At 36.2% G+C, this 25,186-nt stretch overlaps 3 protein-coding genes across 4 annotated transcripts; 2 read left to right on the top strand and 1 right to left on the bottom strand.

The window, feature by feature from the left end:
* Positions 1-4,458: 4,458 nt before the first annotated feature.
* On the top strand, positions 4,459-9,753 carry LOC132036101 (syntaxin-51-like). 2 transcript variants are annotated; one of them, XM_059426334.1, is made up of 6 exons: positions 4,459-4,638; positions 5,841-6,061; positions 6,925-7,130; positions 7,589-7,689; positions 7,818-7,862; positions 9,388-9,753. In XM_059426334.1, exons 2-6 carry the CDS (start codon positions 5,844-5,846, stop codon positions 9,517-9,519), a joined length of 702 nt encoding a protein of 233 aa, XP_059282317.1. In that variant the 5' UTR covers positions 4,459-4,638; positions 5,841-5,843; the 3' UTR covers positions 9,520-9,753. The 2 variants fall into 2 exon arrangements, with proteins under 2 accessions (XP_059282317.1, XP_059282316.1); XM_059426333.1 differs by lacking the exon at positions 4,459-4,638 and having other exon boundaries at positions 5,822-6,061.
* Positions 9,754-10,781: 1,028 nt separating this feature from the next.
* Positions 10,782-15,657, top strand: LOC132036423 (transcription initiation factor TFIID subunit 6-like). The gene is made up of 12 exons (XM_059426764.1): positions 10,782-10,972; positions 11,586-11,672; positions 12,014-12,115; positions 12,211-12,319; positions 12,624-12,730; positions 12,812-12,949; positions 13,034-13,129; positions 13,624-13,748; positions 14,013-14,145; positions 14,236-14,361; positions 14,515-14,626; positions 15,177-15,657. Exons 1-12 carry the CDS (start codon positions 10,847-10,849, stop codon positions 15,557-15,559), a joined length of 1,644 nt encoding a protein of 547 aa, XP_059282747.1. The 5' UTR covers positions 10,782-10,846; the 3' UTR covers positions 15,560-15,657.
* An 832-nt stretch (positions 15,658-16,489) lies between these two features.
* LOC132036273 (cell division protein FtsZ homolog 1, chloroplastic-like) lies at positions 16,490-23,470 on the bottom strand. The gene is given in 8 exon segments (XM_059426574.1): positions 16,490-16,934; positions 17,066-17,299; positions 17,783-17,950; positions 18,815-19,021; positions 19,023-19,045; positions 19,404-19,503; positions 22,489-22,725; positions 23,439-23,470. Coding segments are annotated over 8 exon segments (1,254 nt in total). The 5' UTR covers positions 23,457-23,470; the 3' UTR covers positions 16,490-16,667.
* Positions 23,471-25,186: the final 1,716 nt, after the last annotated feature.

Genomic DNA, 25,186 nt, shown 5'->3' with positions numbered 1-25,186 from the left:
TATATGCGCTTATGAGCCCTTGATGCATAATTCATGGTGCTTTTCATACAGAAGTCAAAGATAATTCAGTTATGAGTCACATATGGGCCACCCTTTTATTCAGTAAGATTCAGATATAAGTATGAGAGTGTCTAACAAGTAGAATTCGAACCCTCGTCATGACTCATCAATTTGGGTTGTGACAATAATAAATTAGTTTGACTATGGTACAAGTTTAGCCAAACACCTTCTAAGCTAAGTAGTAATACTCCCTCGAGTTCAAAATAAGAGTCCACTTAACCCTTTTATTTTTGTTAAGAATAAGTGTTCACTTACCTAATCAAGAGGAATAATTAACTTTATTTTCAAGATTTGTGTCTCTTTACTCAAGGCAATAAATAAGTAAAGGTCTTATTAATTATGGTAATTTCATCAAAATACCCATTTGTCACGGAAGTTAGTGTCTTCTTAAACATTTTTTGCACGGATTGCCCTTCTTTTGGGGTGATCTTTAAACTTTGCCCCTTATATTTGTGGTCTTTAAATTTCGCCCTCATATTTGCGGTCTTTAAGTTTTGCCCTTCGTTTGAAAAGGCGGGCGAATACCTGAGGCTCTGGATTCGAACCCCTGCTCATGCATAAAATAAAAAAATAATTTCACAAGGCAAGGCTTAGGGGGGGGGGGGGGAGGGGTGTATGCCGGATCCAGCATAACTAAAAGTTTGCCCGTAAAACGGTACTTTTCCTTAAGGGCATAGTTTGGTTATGCGCATGAAGTGGCTGACTTTTAGTTAAGTGCATTATCAAAAGTATGCCATGAGCGGAACTTTAAACTTAATAGACTTTCGCGCTTATAAGGCAAACTTTAGTTATGCCTTAAGGAAAAGTTCCGCCTTATGAGGCATACTTTTAGTTATGTCTTATAGGACAGACTTTTAGTTAAGGCATAACTAAAAGTAAGCCCCATAAGGCGGAACTTTTATTTAAGGCATAACTGAAAGTTTGCCTTGAAAAGTAAAAATAAAATAAAATATATGCCTCAAGGCAAAGTCTGCCCCCTACAACAGACTTTTCGTTAAACATAACTAAAAGTATGTCGGAGGAGCTAGAGCGAAATTCAAATTCTGTCTTGCGATTTTTTTTAAAATTTTTGACTGAGTGGGGATTCGAACCCGGAACCTATAGGTTTTAGACGAAATGCAAAACTTAAAGACCAGCAATTTGAGGGGCAAAATTTAAAGATCAACCCAAAAGAAGGGCAATTCGCTTAGAGGCTAAATGAACACTTAGGGCATCTCCAACCCATTGCACCATTTTTTGCACCAAAACGGTGCAAACACCAAACTGGTGCAAATTAACTCCAACCTATTGCACCATTTTTTGCACCAAAAAAGAATATTCCTTTTATATTCTTCTCTCTCTTTTATATTATATTATTTTCTTTTACTTAAATTTTATTTTTAATTTCATAAAAAAAATCCTTTTTCTTTTTCTTTTTTACATATCCATCCCATGTAATTCATAATCCTTTGTTATATAATCATTTAATATAAAATTATTTTATACCATAAAATTTTAAATAATATAAATTGTAAGCAAATATTATACGTTATACATATTAATGGATAATTCAAATAAAAGTGAAATCATTGATAAAACATAATTAAATAAATACTATTACATTAAGGTAGAATTTATTTTAATTTCTACATAAATATTCAACTTCCATGATTAGTACGTTGCTCCCATAAATGCTCTACTAATGCATTACGAAGTGCAAAATGAGCATCTTTGTTCTTAATTTTTTTGTGTCGAGCTAAAAATTGTTCAAATCGATAATTTTCATCCACTACCATTTCTACTGTTGGAGTTGGACCTTCCCAAGCATCTTGAATTTGTGCATTAAGATTACGCTCATCATCGATTATCATGTTGTGCAGTATAATACATGATGTTAATATATCATGTAGCACTTCTTTTCTCCAAAAACGTGACGGCCTGCAATAATTGCAAAACGAGATTGCAAAACTCTGAATGCACGTTCAACATCTTTTCGACATGATTCTTATTTCGTCGCGAAATATTTCTTCTTTTGAGATTGTGGCTCATGAATGGTTTGCACAATTATGAGACCATTTTGGATATATCATTATTAAATAATAACCCACGTCATATTCGTTTCCTTGAATAACATAATGGGCGGGAGGAAACAATACCTTTAGCAAGATTGGAAAAGGATGTGTGATTCTAAAACATTAATGTCACTATTGGTGCCGGGCATACCAAATTATGCATGCGATATCCAAAGGTCATAATCAGCTACAGCTTCAAGAATTATTGTTGGAAACGACCTACCAGAGTACTAAATTATTGTTAGAATTTTCTAAATTATTATGTTGTTTAATGTATTTTCAATTTTAATGTATTGAACATTGTTATGTTATTGATCATTGTGTTTTTATTGAACAGTGTGTTATATATTCGAAATTATTATGTTATTGAACATTGTGTTATTTATTAACAACATATTATATTTTATATTTGAACTTTTCATTTTTGTGATGGTTGTATTTTTTAATACAATTATAACTTATAATAAAATTAACTTACAATTTTATATAAAATAATATATACGAAAATTAATTTATAAAACTTATACTCCAAAATTAAGATGTAAAATTAATATTATAAGATACAACAACAACAAGCCAGGGTATAATCCCACGTGTGGGGTACGGGAAGGAGTAGAGTGTCACACGGGGACCTAACCCTACCTTGAAAGGCAGGGCGGCTGTTTCCGAAAGACCCTCGGCTCAAGAGAGGAAAACAGGAGGAAAATAAGACAAAAGGTCAGATAGGGCCAAGCATATCGAAAACAATATGATAACACGTATAACAAAAGCGAGAAAGTCATGGTAGAACAGTCCGGAAAGAAAAGAGCATTAACTACTATAGATAAATAAGATAATCAAAGTACAACGAGTAAATATAGCGAAATCAAATGCATAAACCAAAAGGCAATAAACAAATGAGCAAAAGCGCAACTACTATGGTGAAAGGGTAAGCCACCTAGCCTCTATCCTATCTGTCCCAGCCCCTCCACAACCTCCTATCTAAGGTCATGTCCTCGGTGAGCTAAAAGCTGTGCCATATCTGTCTAATCACCTCTCCCCAATACTTTCTGCCTCCCTTTACCTCTCCCGAAACCATCCATGTGTACCTCTCACACCCTCCGCACCTGTTGGACATCTCGTGTCTCTCTCTTCACATACCCCAAACCATCTCACCCTCGCTTCCGCATCTTGTCCTCCACCGATGCCACTCCCACCTTATCTCGGATATCTTTATTCCTAATTCTATCCCTCCTAGTGTGTCCACCATCGTCACCGCGCCGGCATTCGCGTTTCGCGACTTTCGTCTTCCGAATGTGACATTTCTTGGTAGGCCAACACTCCGCTCCGTACAATAAAAAGTCGATCTAACCACCACTTTTGTAGAAGACTTTGCCCTTTAAGTTTTGGAGGCACTTTTCTTATCCTGCACACTCGGGCGAGTCTCCACTTAGGAATCTAAAATTATAAATTAAAATTTATAATATGTTAAATTAAAAGTGTTATATAATAAAAAAATAAAAAAATATTAATGAATAGTAATGGTGTAGATGAATAGGTATATTAGGAATCTAAATGTAAAAATTAAAATTTATAATATGTTAAATTAAAAGTGTTATATAATAAAAAAATTATTAATGAATAGTAATTGTGCAATGAATAGTGTTGCACCAAATTTGAGAATACTATTCATGCATCAAAATGGTGCAAAAAATAGTGCAAGGTTAGAGCTTCAAAATACTTTTTTTTGTACCAAAATAGCATTTGGTGTAAAAAAATGATGCAAGGTTAGAAATGGCCAAAATTATCCACAATTTTGGGAAATAGTTCGTTATCTTAATTCGATTTATCTTTAGTGCCAATTATACCCTATATTTATCTTATGTAATCAATTATACCCTTATGTCTAACATTACAACATGCGTCATCTCGACCCGAAAATTATTTTCCCCTCAAATAATTTTTTACCATTAAAAATAACTTGACAACTTGAAACTCAAATTTTTTTTCCGCGAGGTAATGGGTTAGATTGATCGGTATCACACATTTTGGTTGGAAAAAAAAAAAAAATTCGGGTCTAGTCGGGTTGGGTTATTTTAGTGGGTAAAAAAATTATTTGAGGGAAAATAATTTTTGAAGGAAATTTGCGGATGATCTTAGCGTGCTTATTAAACATAAGGATATAATTGGCCCAAAGTATAAGGGTAAGGGATAATTACCCTAAGAAGTATATGAAGGAGTATGGATAAACTATTTCCAAAAAGGGGTAATTTTGGCCCTTTTTCGTTTATAATATTACTTATTTATTTTTCTTACTGTCCTTTAATTAATCGCAAACAGTTTTCGCACAGGAAAAGATAAAAGTCGTTTCAATAAAATTTTAGTTAATCATTGTCTCAAATGCGCGTGTCGACAATAACCAAGACGACAATGAAGCTGGACAAACTTTGCAGGTAAAGTTAGTGGCACCTCTCCTTTTAAATTATTCACACATATCCATCAATCCTAATTCCACCATATCGCCACCGCAAATTCAGATCAAAAAGAGGTAATTAAAACTATTACGATCATCTCAATCGCTTTTTTTTTTTTTGAATGCTTTAACTTAAATTCTGTAGCGTATTGATTTTTCTAATTTATCATTTTGCAATTGAAGCATTAGGGTTCTGAATTGCGTGAGACATATGATTTTTATTTTTTTACTGTTTCCTATAATTGTAGCTGCTTCTTTTCTTATTATCAGACTTACTCTCTTTTTTTGGTTGCTATTAATTTGTTAGCTGAGTTTCATACTTCATATAAAACCAAGTTTCGGGGCTAAAGTATAGCTTACAGATTGGACAGAACCAAGTAGCTTTGGTCCAAACTTGAGAAATTTATTCAATATATACAGATAATTAATTTAGAACCTGGTAACTTAAATATACTAAAATCACGAGGCTATGAGTTTCAAATCCTGGCTCCGCCTATGCATATAATTGTAGCCACGTTTGTCATCTTAGATTCTTGCCTGTATATGGTTGCAATTGAGCTAGTTTTGCTGTTGAGTTTCACATTTCGTATTGGAATTTGGTAACCTTGGAGAAATGGAAGAAATGTATGGTATTCTTCAGAGTAAGTTGGTTGCCATTTTGGTAATTCTTGTTGCAATAACTGATTCACAAACAAAAGTGATATGGCCTAAAATTAGCTATGCTTTTTAGAATGTATCACAGTATGCCACAATCCTATAGGCACTGTCTTTATGTCATAATTAAAGATTTATTGTGCTTGCCTCCGGTTGTTTAGGAAGGAAGCAAGTGCATTGCAAACTTCAAGATCACATTTCCAGTTTTTATTTTTCTCGTTTTATTCTTTGTGGTGTTTTTTGATTTTTTTTCCTTAGCGGACAGTGGGGTAGAGTGGTACAATCCTACTTAGTTGGAAAACTAAGGATAATCCGATCTCACATTAAACTGAAATCGTGATGTTGTTCTAGTTTTTCTTTACCTTTGAACTAAGTTGCTGGATGTAGATGGTGTTGCACATTGCATGAGAAAGTGAACTTAGGTTCTGGGTTTCGTTGAATATAGTCTCTCTGCACTTTGTTTTCTGTGGTTTTCTTTGATCTGTACTTTTGTTTTGGTGGATCATCCACCATAGCTTCAAGCACTTCGAATGATGGAAAAGAAGCTTAAAGGGTTATAAGTCTTATTGCGGATTTTTTATAAATTGATTAACTTTATGTGTTTCTTTCTAATGTCTCTTCAGGTAATGGCTTCTTCTGGGGACTCATGGATTCGGGAGTATAACGAAGGGCTGAAACTCGCGGATGATATCACTAACATGATATCTGAAAGGAGTTCATTGCCTGCTTCTGGCCCAGAATCGCAGCGTCATTCATCCGCTATAAGGAGGAAGATCACAATATTAGGAACTAGACTTGATAACTTACAGTCTATCCTGTCAAAGCTTCCTGGAAAGCAGCCTTTGTGAGTGTTCTTAACCTGATTCTCTCAGTGCGTGGCTGCGATGGTAATGTATAACTCCAATGATTAAATTGAGTATTTTATAGCATGGGTGTAAATCTATTGTATAAGAGTAGAGTGCTGACAGAAAAAACCCGCTCAATTGAAGGAAACGGCTGGATTTTTGCAGCCTGTTGACATGTTTTTTGGTAGATTTTGTATCTGTTCCTGTAACAACTACTGATTGTTGTGGTTGTTGTGTTTAATCTGGCTTGCTATGTATTTCTTTCATGATATTGAACTGTAGTTGAATGTGCTTCTGATCCTATTTTGTTGAGAACTGACATTTCAGTTTGATTTCCGTTTTCCGAGACTTTTCACGCCCAAATGGACCGCATATTTTTCAATCAAAGTTTCCTAGGGTCTTACATTTTATTACTCAAACCTAAGTAAATCAAACATGGATTTAATACTGCAATTCTGGCGTCACGGTTTGGGCACACCTTAAGTGTGCCATCTGATAAACCGTAAAAAGTACTATTTATTTTTTCCTTGAAAATCTTATGAAGTTCTAGAACACATTTAGTTTGAAATGGAGAGAGTGCCATGGAAGTGAACAGCTGAGATAAAGGTTTAGGTTGGTTTATGCAATAAGTTGTATGTGAATTGTCCATATGGTAATCCAGAATGTTGACTCTCTTCTGTAGTCTGACTTAGCAGTCTGAGACGTCTGACTTAACAGTGTGGCAGTTGTCTCTTTTAGAAGTCCCTTGGTTTGTGCGCATGCTGCACCATCCATATCTAGATTTGAATAAACCGGTGTATTCTGTTACTACTGTTATGTTGCCTTCTATATGTATTTGTTGAGCATTCTCTCCCGTATGTAGGACAGACAAAGAGATGAACCGTCGCAAGGATATGCTTGCAAATTTGAAATCAAAAGTAACCCAAATGGCCTCCACTTTGAACATGTCAAACTTCGCCAATAGGGACAGCTTGCTTGGACCAGAAATAAAGCCGGCTGATGCTACGAGCAGAGCAACAGGTCTTGACAATTCTGGTGTTGTCGGTCTTCAACGGCAAATTATGAAAGGCAAGTATTCCCAGTTTGTATGACACTCTTTTCCTTTATCTGTCTTCTCAAATTTAAAACTTTTATGACATTATACGAAAAATTATTTTAAACTATTTTCACAGCTTTTAAGAATTCAAATATATATAAATAACAACAACAACGCCACAGTCCAACCAAGTTGGGATCGGCTGTGTGAATCCTCATTAACCATGTTACCTCATTTAAGCTCAATTCAAATTTATGTAGCTAGTCAAATTTGATATGAATTTTCCCTGTGTAGCTAATTCTTGCTATTATTACTTAGTAGTTTCTTGCTCCTTTACTAATATTATAACCAGTCTAAGTAACTTCTCAAACTCCACACACACTGTGTTACATTAATTGAGACCAGGGACTATTTAGTTTGCAATGTTTTCTAGTTTCTTGGCTTTATTTTCTGTTAATTTGCTTATTTGTTGGCTTTGCTCTCAAATCAGAACAAGATGAGGGCCTTGAGAGTTTGGAGGAGACAGTGATGAGCACCAAACATATAGCGCTGGCAGTTAACGAAGAACTTGGCTTGCAAACAAGACTTATTGTATGAGCTCTAATTTCCTGGTTTATATTGAACTATATTTACTCTCTATTTTCTCACGGAAATACAACCTTTCTGCTGCTAACGTGGATACCAATTTCATCACTCTATCATTGTCTTACCCAATGCAGGATAACCTGGATGAACATGTTGATGTTACAGACTCAAGACTTCAGGTGAGAACTTATTACTTGTAGGACCACTTGCTTGGACCTGATTTTGACTCTAGTTCTCGCGAGCATTGGACTTTATAAACATTATCTTATAGAGTCTGTGGACATCTTCTTTTGATAACCATTGTCTGGTGGACATCTTCCAGCACCGCAGAAACTGTGCGGAGGCTCTGCAATTTAGAATGGTTAATCATGTCATGTTTAATTTGAGAAGAAAGTTTAAAGCTATCATGTGTTGAGGTTCAGTATGTAATAGGTTAAAATACTTAGAAGTTAAAGCATCACACGCCCGGGCTTCTTTGTTATTGGGATGTTCCTAGAGATTGGTTATTTGGTTCAAAAAATGGTGAGTTGCTGGTACATTAAGGATATAAGTGAAGGGACTTCTGGCCTTCTGATGAACAGGTAATTGACATTCATGTGGTCACATTTTGTTTTTATTAAGTGAAGGGAAAGTACTTCTGGCCTTCTGATGATACAGGTAATTGACATTCATGGGGTTACTTGTCTCGCTTGTGTCATTTGGATGGCTTTGGTTTGTCGTTTGGCTCGTCGGTCGGGGTGGGGTGGGCGGGTTGTGGTTGGAGGAGTCGGATGAACTGTCAGGAGATTGATTATTTTTGTCAATTCGATAATCCTGATGTGTTGAATTACCAAAATAGTTAAGGAGGAAGAGGAACATTTGTGAATTTTTTGGAGGAGAGACATTGATAGAAACTAGAGAGAGGGAAACTAACTGATTTTACTAAACAAAGTGCGTGGCCCGCAAAGGGGTGGCCTAGTTGTTGAAATAACTGGAGTGACAATTAACAATATTTGAATCCGACAGAGGCGAAGCGAGGTGAATTCTTGGCCTATCTGTTGAAATGACTGGAGTGACAACCTTGGGAACAAATGTTTGAATCCTAGAGAGGCAAAACTAGGTGAAGTCTTTCGATTCACTAAGCCTTGTTAAGTAGAGTGACCTGGTACATGTGTTGCTAGGTAGGAGATAACAGGTACCTGGTGGACAAGTCGATGTGCGGCTAGTTGGCCCGAAGACCACCATCATCCAAAAAAGAAGGAAAAAGAAAAAAGAACGTAAACAAAGTGCCTGCACCAACATATCTCTTTAGGGGGTATCTATATGAATTTTGAATGCATTTTTTACCATAGCACATATAGTTTACTGTATTTGGATATTGAATGAGAGGGATTAGCCAATGGCGGAGTCAGGAATTTTAATAAGGGGGTTCAAATATATAAGGAAGTAAACACGCGAAGAAGCCCAGAGGGTTCAACATCTACTATATATACATAAACATAATTTTAACCTAGTATAAACAATATAATTTTTTGCCGAAGGAGGTTCAGATGAACCCCCTCGTCTCAAACCTAGCTCCGCCCCTCGTTCTAATACAGACCCTTGCTCTATTAATAAGATAGTTCTTGTCTGTCTCCTTTACTTCAATGTTTGTATTCTTGGTGAGAATTATTTGTCGTCACTTAATTCTTTCTTCTTTCCTTTTTTCCCCCAATACTTCAACAGCGAGTGCAGAGAAAGCTTGGAATTTTGAATAAACGCACAAAGGGTGGTTGCTCTTGCATGTGTCTGCTTCTATCGGTGCTTGGGATTATAGCTCTTGCTGTGGCAATATATATGTTGATTAAGTATCTGTAAATGCAAAAGAACACAAGTGCTTTGGAGTGTAAGGGAAGTGTGTGTATGATAACTTTAACATTTCCTTCTGTGTCCTCCTGTGTAATTTATGTTTTCGTGATTGTGATCACATCAGTGTGTTGATACAGCTTTGAACTCATTTTTCTGCTTGATATGTTTTCATATGTAGAAAAAAAGACACTGAAAGCATTTTCCGAAGTCGATTAATACTAAATTTGAGTGAAATTAGTGTGAGTTGCATTTGTCATGAATCAAAAAATGATTGAGGATAGCATCATCTTCTTTCTGATTTGCATCATTGTAAGTGTGCTCCTTTGATGTTATTGGCGACGTATTTTATTCATTTTGACAATCTATCTCTGAGAGTCCGTTTAGCCATAACTAAGTTGAAATATTTAAAATATCATTAAAAATTAAATATTTATTTTATAGACTAACTCATTATTTCAACTTTAAACTTGAAATATAGAGTTTGGAGTTTAAATAATAGTGGAATTTAAGAAATTATTTTGAGTTTTCATTCACAAAACTTCAACTTATCATGTCCCAACCCAACAACTTCCAAATAAGCTTTTTCAATTTAATTTCAAGTACAATTTTTTTTTTTCAAATCTCAAACTAATCATGTCCATAAACCGACTTAATATGTCCATCTCTTGCAAAATGAGCTAATCACCCGATTAATGCGTCTTCCTTTTGTTATTTGCAAAAAAGAAGAACAAAATTAAGAGTATATTGCAACACTTGTGTTCGGTCAACAATACAAATAATTTCAAAGTAGTATCAATTATTCTTTTATGAAAACTTGAAATTAACAAGCCTTAGATGGTCGAGGAAAATACTTTAAGGTTTTTATAATAACAAGTGAAAGAAAGGATTTTTTTTTTTTAAAAAAAAAAAAAAAAAACTGAGCTAACTCACCTTACCGAAATTAAATTTGGGAGGATTTTTTGAAGAATAATAAATTAACTAGTACTTCCTCCGCCTCATATTGGTTGTCCAGATTATTAAAAATTATATGTCTCGTAATTAGATTTTTTTTATTTTGTCCCTTAACATTAATTGCTTTTGAAAATAATCAATATTGATTAGAGTGTAATTTATTAGTAAGAAAGGATAATGGAATAAAAATATACTTCTATTTATAAGGCGTGAGATGTGAACTAAGTAATATTGGACGGAGGGAGTCGTAAATTTTATCGTAAACACAGGTAATTGTTTTTCCTCATTTATTCCACACTTGGTGTTGTTTTCTTCCACCTCTCTTCGCTCCTGCATAATCCCCAGAAAAATTCACTGTACGAAGCTGCATAAAAAAGAAGAAGGAATGAGCATAGTTTTGGAAGAGGCAATAGAAGTAATATCACAGAGCATAGGAATTACGAATTTATCAGCTGATGTCTTGCCTGCTCTCGCCGCCGATGTCGAATACCGTATTCGCGAAATTATGCAGGTACTTCCCTCTCTATTTCCTCTATTTCTATTTTTTTTAATTTTTTCCTTGATAATGTAGAAGGCTATTAAATGTACGCGTCATTCGAAATCTACTGACGATATTCTAATTTCATGTTTTCCTTTTTTTTTTTTCGCCTTCATATCCAATTTATTAATCTCTATTCGCTATCGCTGTTTTTATTTCATGCTTGAAGCTCGCATTAATAGTTTTTTTTTTTCTCGCATTTCTATCCAATTTATCAATTTCTGTTTGTTACAGATGTTTTATTTCATGTTTGAAGCTCGCATTATTAGTATAAAATTTCGATGTTTCAGATTACAAAAACTGTTGTGATGTTCTAATTTTTGGTGATAATCGCGCCTCATGTGAATTTATATGATTTTTTCGATTGATAATATAGGAGGCTATTAAATGTAGTATAAATTTTCGCATTTCTATCCAATTTATCAATCACTATTCGCTACCGCTGTTTTTATTTTATGTTTGGAGATCACAGTAATAGTTGTCTAGATTTTGCTGTTCGAGATAATAAAAAATGTTGTGATGTTTTAATTTTTGGTGATAATCACAGCTCATGTGAATTTATAAGGTTATTTGGTTGATAATGTAGGAGGCTATTAAATGTATGCGTCATTCGAAAAGGACTACTTTATCTACTGATGATGTGGATTCTGCTCTCACGTTGAGAAATGTGGAGGTACACCTAAAGCTTCTGTTCCGTTACATTTATATTTTCTAATTGGCAAAGGTGTATTCAGTATCGTAAGTAAGTAGAAGAGTGGATTTATCACTAGAATTACTATTTTCAGTGTAGACTTTGTATAAAGTATAGATTTTCAAAAATTCAGCTATATATATGTAGTATGAGTTGAAGGCAGTAGTGAGGCAACATCCGCGGCACCTAATGTACATCTGCCCTTGCTAATTGCTTGGTTTGAATGTTTATCATTTCCATTTGACCCTAATCATTTTGAGAAAACTCTCTGTTCTTATTGGTTATCTTTTATTTGATGTGTTATATCTGTGTGCCTTGTGCAGCCAATATATGGTTTTGCTTCGGGAGATCCTTTACGTTTCAGGAGAGCTGCTGGGCATAAGGATTTGTTCTATATTGAAGAGAAGGATGTAGAATTTAAAGATGTAAGAAAATTTGAATATCTTGGGTTGCCTACCAACTTTACTCTTAGGTTTAGTTTAAGTCATGCTCATAGTAAGTCTCTCTTTCTGTGTTTTAGGTGATCGAAGCGCCTCTGCCAAAAGCACCATTAGATACTGCTCTTTTTGCTCACTGGTTAGCTATAGAAGGGGTACAGCCTGCTATTCCTGAAAACCCTCCACTTGAAGGTTTGTCTTTTACAATAACGTTGGCAAACATAGCTTGTGTAGGTGTTAACATAGATAGATGATGGTTTCTCCAATTAACTGTTGTTCGCTATGTTTTATCGACATGATATTGATTCTCATTCTCTTAGTTGTCCTGGTTTCAAATTTGTTTCTCTGCCCTGTGGCTGCAAAGAAATGGAAGAGAGTGATGATGTAACAGAACCAATTAAAATTTGTAACAGATGATATTTTATACTTGAAACTGACTTTTTACTTGTCGAAAATTATTTTTATAGTTGCGACTGACAGATTAATATCATGGCAGCACTTGCTCAGCTGCCTGCTGATAACCGAAAGGCCGAGTATAAGGAGGATGGAGTTCCCGTTGATCTGAAAATACCTGTTAAGCATGTCTTATCCCGTGAGCTTCAGGTACATACGTACCACTATGGTTGTGTCCTCTTTGTCCATCCTATGTGATTCTTTCCTTATGCTTCTTTGGTTGTTTTGCAGCTTTATTATGACAAGATTACAGAGCTTACCGTGAATAAATCTAACTCCCCTCTCTTTAAAGAAGCTCTAGCAAGCTTAGCAACAGATCCTGGGCTCCATCCTTTAGTTCCTTACTTCACATATTTTGTTGCTGATGAGGTAGGTATAAGTCCATTCAAGTTCAGTAATGTTACATTTCTAGGTGAAAGAATAAATGACGTAACGATAATCTTTTTATGTCAGGTTGCACGGAATTTGAATAATTTTGATCTCCTTTTTGCTTTGATGAGGCTGGTCTGGAGCCTTCTTCAGAATTCTCATTTACATATAGAACCATATGTGAGTCAGTTACTGATATATCAGTGCCATTACTTCAGTATATTATCCTTTTATTTTTTAAGGGATGCAGGATAAATTTTTATAACCGCTATCGGCTATCTTTATAAAGCTGGCTATTCTTGATGACCATGTTTAAAATAATTTGATGATATTTATCATTTATTTATTTTTCTAAAGGGGTGCTGGATAAAATATTAATAAAAACTAACTCTATAAAGCTAGATATCTTTTTTATAATTGGATTTCTCAAGCCTTAATATGTATCTGGAGAATGATGGTGGATTACTAAGCATATATCCATTGAGAAAAGAGATGGTGTTAGTTTTCATGAATAATATTAGATTTTACTTTTTCTGAATGAATACTTAAAGTACTTGTTCACCAAATTAGTGTCATAATTGGAAAGTTGGTTTGGGCTTAATTCGGCAACTTTGGCTATGGGTCTGCATGATGTTTCATAGTTAAATCTGATAATTTTCTTTTTTACCTTTCAGCTGCATCAGTCGATGCCGTCTGTAATGACATGCCTTGTTGCAAGAAGGTTGGGAAATAAAATCTCTGACAACCACTGGGAACTTAGGGATTTCACAGCTAAGTTGGTTGCTTTAATATGCAGGCGGTAGGGATCTCTTTATTCAGTCATTCTCTTGGTTTTGTCTCATTAAAGGCTAAGAAAGCATGCATCTCCTCTGCTGCCTGCTATTTTTATTGGGTCCCTTAGGAAGGGAGAGGTTACATATCTGTATAATTGTTCACATGTAAAGCATTTCTTAATCTGCTAGAACGACAGTGCTTGGCAATTGTTGATCTTTCACTTCCATGATATCGGTTAAATCTCCATAATCAATTGGGACTCTGTCATTCACAAGTTAAAGCTGCGCAGATATGGGTCTGTGTATCACAGTCTCCAGCCACGTGTCACGAAGACTTTGCTGCATGCTTATCTTGATCCAGCTAAGGCACTGCCTCAGCATTATGGAGCAATTCAAGGGCTAGCAGCTCTTGGACCTGGTGTGGTATTCCTTGATATCCCTGTCTTTTCTTTTCATCATCATTTCTAAATTTTAAGATATTATCAATCTGTAATGTTTAAAAATGCTGTGTAGGTTCGCCTACTTGTGCTGCCAAATCTCGAGGCTTATTTGCGATTGTTGGAGCCTGAAATGCAGCTTGAGATACAAAAAAATGAAATGAAGAGACATGAAGCTTGGCGTGTATACGGGGCCTTGATGGTGACTTGTTTGCAGTGCTCTTAAGAGTCTTTCTTTGGCAATATGTTATCTTAATTCGTTGTGATGATATATACCCTAACATGAATTTTGGCTTTTAGGATTGCTGTTCTGCATTAGTGATAAAAACTCTTCCAACTGTGTTTTCATTTACAGCGCGCTGCGGGTTTATGCATGTATGAGCATTTCAAGATGCTTCCTGCCTCTCTATCTCCAGCAAATCGGACATTCCTGAAGAGTAAATTGAAAGTCTTGACTACATTGTCGAGTACGTCTTGAAATTTACTTATTCTATCCTTGCTATACTCAACAACTGCAACTTTTTTATTGTTCAGGTTTTTGAAATATTTGTGTTAAGTTGTCTGCTAAGTATGTCTTTGAACTGTCAATAGAGAATTCGACCTGAGAATGATATGTTCTGTAGGACAGATATCCATATTTATTTTATATCTTATTTCTTTATCAGATAGCCATCTCTTTTGATGATAACATGTGGACATTCTGTGCTAAATTTTAGAGCAAAATCATTTCCTGTCTGATATACGTATGAAGGATTTAGCCCTCTCACATAGTATTTAGATACTAATCAGGAACTCAGTAATGCCTCATATATCTTAAAGCATCTACAGTGAAGTAATATAACTTTGTATATATATGTACATCCGTATAAGCTTTTGCATTGTCGGTTCTGTGTGTTTTCATGGAAGTCCTCTTCTGTAGATGTCACCTGGCTCCAAATGGTAATTCATGCTAAACATCATCTTTATCACCCTTGGTTATCAATACACTTCTCTCAATGCTGCTTCATAATTGTCTAGACAAACGCAAAGCGAGTACGGACGACATGATCTCAGAGCCGTCAACCAAGAAATTAGTGACAGATGGTCCTGCACCACTGCTATCAGATTCTTCGCCTGTAGGCATACAAGGAGCTACTGATGGACAAGCGACGACAGTGGGTGTTACAGATGCAGACTTATCGTCAGGGCCACAAGGTTTGCAAAATGAGACTGTGATCAATGAGAGGAGAACCAGCAGAAGGGAGATTAATGGTGGGCAAAGCCAGAAAGCACCAGTTGCTCTTGGTCAGACCTGGAAGAAGGATATAGATGCTGCAAATTTGTTGCCGCCTCTGTTTGATTATTTTGGTGAAAGTATGCTCTTCTTTGCACCTTCCCCTGAGTTGTCATTCTTTTTGTAATCCTCTTCTATTGAGTGTAATGGGATGGTGATTTGCATAAATGAAAGGCAACTGTGATTTTTCACATTTATGGGCAGTATATTTCTTTTGTTTTAATATATACTACATTTTCTTCTATGACCTCATATCTTAAATATATGATTCCTTTAGAAATGATGATCAAGATTCAACCGCTTTGGCCGGGATATGGAAATATGAAATGTGCAAGTATAATGTTCTTTCACATCATGCGTCTCTCTTCAACCAAGGGTGGATCCACCGTAGAAGTTATGGGTTCGGTAGTATCAGTAGCTTTAATCCAGATCTAGTATTTTGTTAAGCATTTCACTTAATACGTATAAATAATCTGTCAAGATCCCGATAAGCAAAAAAGGGGTGCATCGGTGCATCCAGAACCTGTAAACTTAAATCTTTGTTCTGCCTCTGTTGCCAACCCATTGAGAAACGTATCTTTGCCAACCCATTGAGAAACGTATCTTTGCCAACTTGGTGTTATCATCCTCTCTTGGCTGTATGATTAGACTGCAATAGTTATTCTGATTGTTGAATTAGGCTTGTAAAAGAAATTTGGCGACTTTTCTATTACTTGTTGATTTGTGTATGTATGATCTTCGGTTTATTAAATAGATGATATTTTTCCAACAACTTGAGAAAAACTTCCAGGGGTTTTGATCTTTGTCGAACCGTGCGTCGAATGTAGAGAGGTTCTTTGCATATTTATGAGATACCCAGCATGCAAGCAAAGCTTCTAGGCAAATTTTCCGTATTGTCCAAATTCACACGATATATTTCTTAAAGGTAATCTGTAACATAACCACTAAAGCGGTGAGAGCAAACTTTTCCAACAAAGTGGCTACTTTTACGAGTCCTGACGTTCATCAGAGAGGATTCATCAACTGGTATCGACATTTTACATGCTCAACAGACATGTCACAAAAGAGCACAGCAGAGTGAGAATGCATCTGATAAAGAATAATCACCATCTCTACAGCCACATGTAAACACAATCAGTTCCCTTCAACAAAACATGTAAATACAAAGGAAGAAACTTAAAAATGGAAAAAAAGAAAGAAAGAAAAATGAAGCCGTAAAAAACAATATAAAGGAGCTAAAAGAACAGCCTTCGAGTAGGTGTTCGTGATGTCGTCGAAGGTGAGTTTGATGATCTCAGGGTAGCAGCTGATGCCATGCTTTCTTGGATTCCTGTGCCCTTCTCAACTAGCTTTGCTCCTCGTGGGTCAGATAGAAGAGTCTTCTGAAACGACTGGGTGAAACCAGTTGCAATTATTGTCACGTGTATTTCGCCATTGTAGCGCTCATCCACAACAGCACCAAATATGATGTTAGCGGATGGATCGGCCAGACTGGTGACCACCTGTGAGAAGACAACATTACAACTACCGCTGTCATTTTCCAGAGAGAGAGCTGAAGGTTTCTTTATTACTTCTCGGCATATGGATAACAAAAAGGAATGAAAGCAAGAAAGAAAAGAAGGCTCATCATCACCTGGGAGACCCTATTCACTTCCTGCAAAGTTATGTCTTTTCCTCCTGTAATGTTATATACCACCCCAGTTGCAGATTGAATCGACGATCCAATTAGAGGGGCCAGAGTTGCTTGTTCGGCTGCTTCTTCAGCTCGGTTCTTGCTTGATGAAACCCCAACTCCAAGCATTGCAGTTCCAGAATCTTTCATCACTGCCTTTACATCGGCAAAATCCACATTTACAAGCCCAGGTATCTGCAAACAAATGGACCAGTTCATATTACATATCCAGATTTATAATGCATACTACGATAATGCTTATAACATGGTACATTGCAAGTTAATAGATTACCAATCCTTTTTTAATGCAAAAACTCTTTTGTGAAGCCTTTCATGATATCAAACAAACGCAACCTCTGCAAATATTATATTTAATACAGAAAAAGCCCATCATAGAAGATTCGTTAAAACAGTGAAGCAATTAGTTGGCATGCCACATTAATCAGTTCATTATTGTGAACCCTTTTGCATTTTCATGTCCAGCCTCTAAACATGCAATGTTGATTAGGAAAACAAATAGGCCTCTTTTTGCACCAGTGTGTGTTTGCAAGTGTGTTCCGGCAATTTAGTAAAGTAACTAAAACCAGTACAATGACAGTACACATTTGTATTATACAAAAATGAATTCCAGTGTAGCATTAGAAGAAAGAGATACTGGATTTCGACAAAAGAACTCACGGTAATTATATCAGATATGCCTTGGACACCTTGACGTAACACATCATCAGCAAGAAGAAAAGCATCTTGAAGTGGTGTCTGCTCATCAGCAATATCTAGTAGACGGTCATTGGGAATTACTATAAGAGTGTCGACATTTTTCTGAAGTTTTTCAATTGCTTCCAAAGCCTGTCGGTCAATAAGCTCAAGTTAGAAACATGAAAGACTATGGATGACAGGAGAATAAAACATTGCCATGCAACAAATCTTTTTTATGACAAGGAACATAGGACATTTGGCACAGAAAAGAAAATCAGCCAGTTAGAGAAGTCATAATCTTGTTCAGGCTTTAGGCATATGAACACTTATGCCTTTGAGAACACTTCAGCTGTTCAACCGTAAACTCGCTCCCATACAACTCAAAACTATCTTTGTTCCCTGCCTTGATCCTTACTTCCCTCCCTTCCAATCAAGCAGGTTTTGCTAATCAAGGGAAATGAAAATGTGTTCCAAAAAGGTTTCCACCTCTTAGTGGAAGAGGTTCCATTTTGGACAGTGATGCAGCTAATTAAGCCAGAACCAAAAAAAAGAAAAAAAACAAAAAACTTTCCAATTGCTTTTTCTTTATTTTCTTGCACTTTTTTCTAAACCTTGGATTTCATCCATTCTTTTTTGTACTCCCTCCGTTCCATAATAAGTGGTGCTTTTAGCTTATACACACCCCTTAAGAAATTGCTCACTCGTAGAAAATTATGAGTGTTTTTACTAACCTACCCCTAATCAATGCTTAGAAAAAGAAAAGCTACTTAATGATTCTTGATTATAAATAAGGGTAAGTTTGGAAGAATAAGATCAATTTCTTCTTGAAATCCTAAAACACCACTTATTTTGAAACAATATGGAAAGCCTAAAACACCACTTATTATGGAATATGCTGGAATATTCTAACATGCTTCAACATTCTCGAATTGATGGGGAACAAAAAAAATCCCAAAACATCCAGGAAAAGAAGTAAATCACTATTTCTCCAAGGAGCTGAAAATGGGCACCTGCCTGCACGGATCTTTTACGTCCTTCAAAGCTGAACGGATATGTGACAACACCCACAGTCAAATAACCTGCTTCTTTTGCTATTTGAGCCACAACAGGAGCAGCACCAGATCCTGTACCTCCACCCATTCCTGCTGTTATGAACACCATATCTGAACCTTTTAGAGAATTTGCAATGGCTTCCTTTGACTCCTCAGCTGCCTGTTCCCTGCAAAGAAGGATTGCCGCCAGTACCTGCATCTCCAGAAGCGACTTACTGAACAAATCATTACATCAAATAAAGAAAGAGTTAACTAGCGTATCAAGAAGCATAAAGATGTTGACCCTGTTAGACCGTTAAACATAAGCCTCAAAATCAATAGCAAAAGAAAAAACATCAACATCTAGAACAACATGTGACTCCACATGATGCCATATAGGTAAAGTAATACTTGGTCATTTTCAAAAGTCAGGATAGAGTATAACTTTCTTGATGTTAGCTTCCGTCAAAGTTATTTAAACATGGTTGAGATTGAAAATATAAAAACTACAATGTGTGATTAATGAAAAGCTGCTACAATAAAGAGTCTGTGAGAGATAGAAGTGTGCTAACCAAGCCCACGAGTCAGAAGTTCTCCAATTTGAAGTGGGTGCTCGGCAGCAGACTGTAGCAGTGCTTGAGCATCCGTATTTACAGCATAGAAGTCAACACCCTATTTTTGGACATGCAACATTAGATTCGTCATATGAAATGAAGGAATGGGATCATGACATGGACGTCTCAACTAATTTTCATTAAAAAAAAAGGCAAAGGGATGGAAATTTCATAGAGACCAGATCAAAACAAATAACGAAATTTCTAGCTTTCCTTTTTATTTTTGTAAGGGAGATTTCTAGCTTTTTTTCATGGTACAAATTTGTTAACCAACACTGAATATACACATGCAACCTTGTGATGGCATTGTATTCCAACCAATGGAAGATAAAAAATAAAAAAAAAATAAAAAAAGATAAAAATATAAAGAGTATTAGGCAGTCAACAAAATGTAACTGCAACAACTATAGGGGTATCAAGTTGTTGAGCCATACGATGAAAGTTTGGGAGAGAGTGGTGGAAGCAAGGATAAGGAAGATAGTATCTATTTCGGAGAACCAGTTCGGATTCATGCCGGGGCGTTCGACTAAAAGCCATTCACCTTGTGTGAGAGGTTGGTGAGCAAGATAGGGATAAGAAACTGACTTGCACATGGCGTTTGTCGACCTTGAGAAAGGCTTACGACAAAGTCCCCGGAAGAGGTCTTTGGCGGAGATGTACGGAAGCTCACGCAGCATACGTTAGGCGATTAAGGGCGTGTATGGTGGAACGAAGACCGGGTGAGGACGGTTGGAGGTGACTCGGATCCTTTTCGGTCACGATAGCTGCGCCGGGGTCAACGCTTGGCCGTTCATTTGTTGTGGCAATGGACGCTCGACAAGCCACGTTTCAAGAGAGGTACGCGTGGTGCATGTTGTTTGCGAATGACATTGTGCTTGGTAGGAGTCGCGGAGCGTGTTAACGGGGCGGGAGGTTTTGGCGGCGGACTGCGGGAGTCGAAAGGGTTTCAAGTTGAGCAGGACTAAGACAGTACTTAGAGTGCAAGTTCGGTGATGAGTCGGGAGAGGACGAGGATGTGCGGTTGGATACTCGGAGTCGTCCCGAAGAAAAGTTTCAAGATTGGGTCGATGCGTCGAGGAGTGGCGAGATCGACGACGATGTCACACATCGTATCGGAGCGGGGTGGATGAAATGGAAGCTCGCATCGGGGTGTTGTGCGATAAGAAGGTGCCGCCTATTCAAAGGGAAAGTTCACAAAGCGGTGGTTAGACCGACTATGTTGTATGGGGACGGAATGCGGCCGAGTTAAGAAAGCTCATGACCAGAAGATGAAGGTAGCAGAGATGCGGATGCTCAAATGGATGTGCGGGCATACCAGGAGAGATAGGATTCGGAATGAAGTGATTCGGGACAAGGTGGGTGTGGCCCCTGTGGTGGATAAGATGCGGGAAGAGAGATTGAGATGGTTCGGCCATATGCAGCGGAGATGCGTTGATGCGCCAGTGAGGAGGAGGTGTGAGGGATGGCGGTGGTGGGCTTTGAAGAGAGGAGGGAGGCAGCCAAAGAAGGCACCGGGGAGAGGTGATTCGACGAGATACGGCGCTACTCACCGAGGACATGACCCAGGTGATAGGAGAAGGTGGAGGTCGAGTATCGAGGTAGAGGGCTAGTAGGGGGCCGTGAGGTTTCTTTCTCGCATTAGGGAGTTTTTTTTTATCCTCGGCTTTGTGTGTTGGGTCTTGTCTATCTTTGTTGTTTTATCATGACTTCCTTGCTCTTGCTATTTCTCATTTTCGCATTGTTTTGATTTGCTTGTCCGTATCTGACTCTTTTCCCTTGTTTTCTTTTGAGCCGAGGGTCTTTCGGAAATAGCCTCCCTACCTTCTAAGGTGGGGGTAAGGTCTGCGTACACTTTACCCTCCCCAGACCCCGGGATTCAACTGGGTATGTTGTTGTTGTTGTTGTTGTAGGCAGTCAACAAAATGCCCAACATCCTTCCACTTGATAGTTATAGAGAATCCAAATGTAACTACTTTGTTGCTAGGCTAAAAGGAAATCTCAAGTCAAATGAAGGAACACGATTGATATTGAGATCCTATGTTCAAAAGTAAATGCAGGAACAAAGCATAGAGCATAGTCTCTAATCTTGTTTTCGCACAAGCCTGGATAAATAAAGCCTATAAAACATCAGCAAGTTGTTTCTTCGTTATAAATTGAGACACTAACTATTGATGCAAAATAGACAAAACAGCAGCAAGTTGTGTACAAAAACAAGTTAACGCCTAACTCAAAGTGAGAATAGTTCCAAAAACCAGTTAAAAAAAGCCAGAAATGCTATATTTATTTTGGAACCGGCAACTAATCACATTCTGAAGGTTGATTTTAAAAAAAAAAAAAAAAAAAAAAAAATCTTCTTCATATAAAGTACTCCCTACAAAAACTAACTACAACATCCAAATCAGAGTTTTCACAATCACAACTCGTATACAATACGAGCAAAACAATAAGGAAGAAACTGCTCAATACTACATGATTTACTTATACTAAAATTGAAATCCAAAATTTTGGTGAAACAGAGTCCTTTTTTTTTTTCTTTTTTTTTTTTTTTTACTTCCATTTCTGTCCTCAAATACTTTTGGGGTCTCAATGCTAGCGAATACGAATCGATGGGCTTAAACAGGTACATACAAGATGAACAAATACAACAACAACAACTACACTTCAGTCCCAAACAAGTTCGGGTTGGCTATATGAATCCTCACTTCTTCATTTAAGCTCATTACACTAGGTATATTGTTGTTGCTGTACTAAATAAAATAAAAAGAATATTTTAGAATGGTTCTTTTTTTTTTTTTTTTTTTGGTTATTTATACAAGATGAACAAGTAACCAAAAAAAAAAACAATTCCAAGACAATTCCTTTTATAATGGAAATAGCACACAAAGACACGAGAAAACAACAAAATTTGAAATAATAGAAATGGGTACTACTGCAAGTTCCAATTTTTTGTAGAGTAACCACACAAAGCAACAAAATGAGAAAAATGTAAAATAAAAGGGTCAAAAAGGAAATAAAGAAGAAAGTAAAAGTGGATAAAAGAGACCTGTAAGCCACTACCAATCATACGGTTAACGGCATTATTACCACCACCACCAACACCAATAACTTTAATCTTAGCTGAATCCATTGGACTAAATGAGCTCGAAATCCTCAAACCTTGGGGCCTTAATAAACTTTTCCGGCGAACTCCAGTGAATAAGCATTGTTTAGTAATGAAGGAAGTGTTAGGTCTTTGGTAAAAAGGTAAAGAAGAAGAAGAAGCTAATTCTGCTGGATTTGAGAGCCCTAAAATAGCCATTGTTGTTTTCCTTCTGAAAATGAGAGACAAAAAAAAAAATCTGGCTAACAAATTGTATGTAGTGTTGGTGGTGTATTGTTGTTTTTTAGGGTTTTAGATTACAACAAATGAATATTTTGTTTTTTACTCACTCTCACTTTCCTCTATGTGTTGTACACTTATATGAGGATTTTTTTTTTCTTCTTCTTTAATAAAGGTGTGCCACACCAAAAGAACAAAAAAAAAACAAAAAAAGGCAAAGGTGCAAATATGGTAAATACTTACTGCACATCGGGTGTCTACACCAAATCAATATAATTTATTGTAGTTAAGTAATTTAGTGGGGTGAATATATGTGTATATTAATTAATCATGATTAAATGATGTTATTATATATTCATTCGCATGAAGTGCATGTATTGGTTTGGTGTAAACATCAAATGCGAATAAGTTTTTACTGTGCAAATATACTCCTCAACTTTGCGATTAAGAGCAGGTATACCCACCGTTAAAATAATTGATGCATATATATTACTGTTATTACACAAATATACAAATATATCTTTTTGGCTGATAGAAATTTCTTAAAAAATTGTTTAATTTATTTTTTAATTAAAAAAATAAGTCTTACTCATTATCCAGTTCAGATAGTGTGAGGCCTATGGTAAAAAGCTAAGGAATGAAGAAGGAGAAGCAGCTAATTCTGCTGGATTTGAAAGCCCTAAAATAGCCATTGTTGTGTTTTCTCTCTGTTCTTTTGGCTGACACTAAATTGAGGGGAAAAAATATATGGCTAAGAAATTGTATTGTGTTGGTGGTGTGTTGTTGTTTTTTAGGATTTTAGATTAGAACAAATAAATATTTTGTTTTTACTCACCTCACTTTCCTCTATTATATGGTACAGTTATATATTCCCTCTTTTTTCCGTGTGCCAGACCATAAAAAAACAAAAACAGAGGGAAAAAGTGCAAATATACCTTAATTTTGCCATCTAAAGTAGATATAACTCTGGTTAAAAAAGTAGTACATATATATCATGTCATTACACAAATGGCAAAATATATCCTTTTCGCTGATTAAATTTTTTTAAATAACTATTTAACTTATTTTTTTTACTAAAATAATATCACGTGACTTTAAAAAAATAAGTCTACCCATTTTCAAAATCAGAAATCCCAAGCATTGTTTAGGAATGAAGGAAGTGTGAAGCCTATGATAAAAAAGCTAAGGAAGAAGAAGCGAAGAACCTAATTCTGCTGGATTTGAAAGCCCTAACATAGCCATTGTTGCTTCTCTCTATATGTGTTTTGGTTTACATGAAAATGAGATCAAAAATATTTTTTTTGTGCGACTGCCCTTCAAATGCATTGGTCTTTAATTTTTGGCCCTCAAATTGATGGTTTTTAATTTTTGTCCTTCGTCTAGTACCATGAAGTTTGTGGTTGGAACCCCGGCTCAGTAAAAAAAAAAAAAAAATCGCAAAGCAGAGTTTTACAAATTTTCAACTGAGTTAAAAAAAAAATTGCCTCAATGCAAACCTCTATCTTAAGGTGTGTGACTATAAACTCTGCCTGCACTACAAGCTCTACTTAAGATAAAGTTTGAAACTCTACCCGAAAGTGGCAAAACTCTGTCTTGTGAATCCAAACTCTACCTTGCGAATTTTTTTCGAATTTTTGACTGAGCGAGGGTTCGAACCCGAAACCAAGAGATTTTTAGCGAATGACAAAAATTAAAGACCACCAATTTGAGAGGCAAAAATTAAAGACCACCCCGAACAAGGCAATCGTGCAAATGACCAAAAAATTATCTGGCAAACAAATTGTGTAGTGTTGGTGGTGTATTGTTGTTTTTGGGGTTTTAGATTACAACAAACAAATTTTTTGTATTGTACTCCTTACTTTCCTCTGTTGTATGGTACAATAGATATGAGGAAATCTTCTTTGATCTTTTTCCTCTTTAATAAAGGGATAGGATTTTTTTTTTTCTTTTCTATTTTTCATTCGGTGTCCGGTGTCCGACATCTGGATTGAAATCGATTATATTCAGATTTGCGCCGGTTATGGCTTATTTTTGGGAAAGATCTCTACCAAGAATTTTTTCATAGCCGAGGCTCGAACTTGAGACCCGATTAAGGGAGAAGCAGTCTCATTCACTGAACCACATAAGGTATAGGAAGCTTGGGAACGTTATTCCAGTTCTTCTAAAAAAAGTTTCTTTGAAATTAATGGGTTCCAAATTAAAATTTGTATATATCTAATATTTTCTTAAAGATAAATATGATATTTGGACCAAAGCAACTGAATTCGCCTGAGCTCGTAAGTCATATTCTAGCTCCGCCCTTGTACATGCTCCCACTATTTTACCAGGTATTTGTGCTAGATGGATAATAGTTCATCTCAATATCTCTATCTATTTAAATAGGTCAAATAATCTAACAGATATTCATACTTGTATAGTTTTG

The sequence above is a fragment of the Lycium ferocissimum genome, chromosome 11 (genome assembly GCF_029784015.1).
Source record: "Lycium ferocissimum isolate CSIRO_LF1 chromosome 11, AGI_CSIRO_Lferr_CH_V1, whole genome shotgun sequence".
Classification (NCBI taxonomy): Eukaryota; Viridiplantae; Streptophyta; class Magnoliopsida; order Solanales; family Solanaceae; genus Lycium; species Lycium ferocissimum.
This window is presented reverse-complemented; position numbering and strand designations above follow the sequence as displayed.

Coding starts and splice junctions, on each gene's coding strand:
- LOC132036101 (XM_059426333.1), top strand. CDS start 5,829: ATGTCTCTTCAGGTAATGGCTTCTTCTGGGGACTCATGGATTCGGGAG. Junction 6,062..6,924: donor CTTCCTGGAAAGCAGCCTTT/GTGAGTGTTCTT, acceptor TCCCGTATGTAG/GACAGACAAAGAGATGAACC. Junction 7,131..7,588: donor TCAACGGCAAATTATGAAAG/GCAAGTATTCCC, acceptor CTCTCAAATCAG/AACAAGATGAGGGCCTTGAG.
- LOC132036423 (XM_059426764.1), top strand. CDS start 10,847: ATGAGCATAGTTTTGGAAGAGGCAATAGAAGTAATATCACAGAGCATA. Junction 12,731..12,811: donor TCTTATCCCGTGAGCTTCAG/GTACATACGTAC, acceptor GTTGTTTTGCAG/CTTTATTATGACAAGATTAC. Junction 13,749..14,012: donor GTTGCTTTAATATGCAGGCG/GTAGGGATCTCT, acceptor AAAGCTGCGCAG/ATATGGGTCTGTGTATCACA.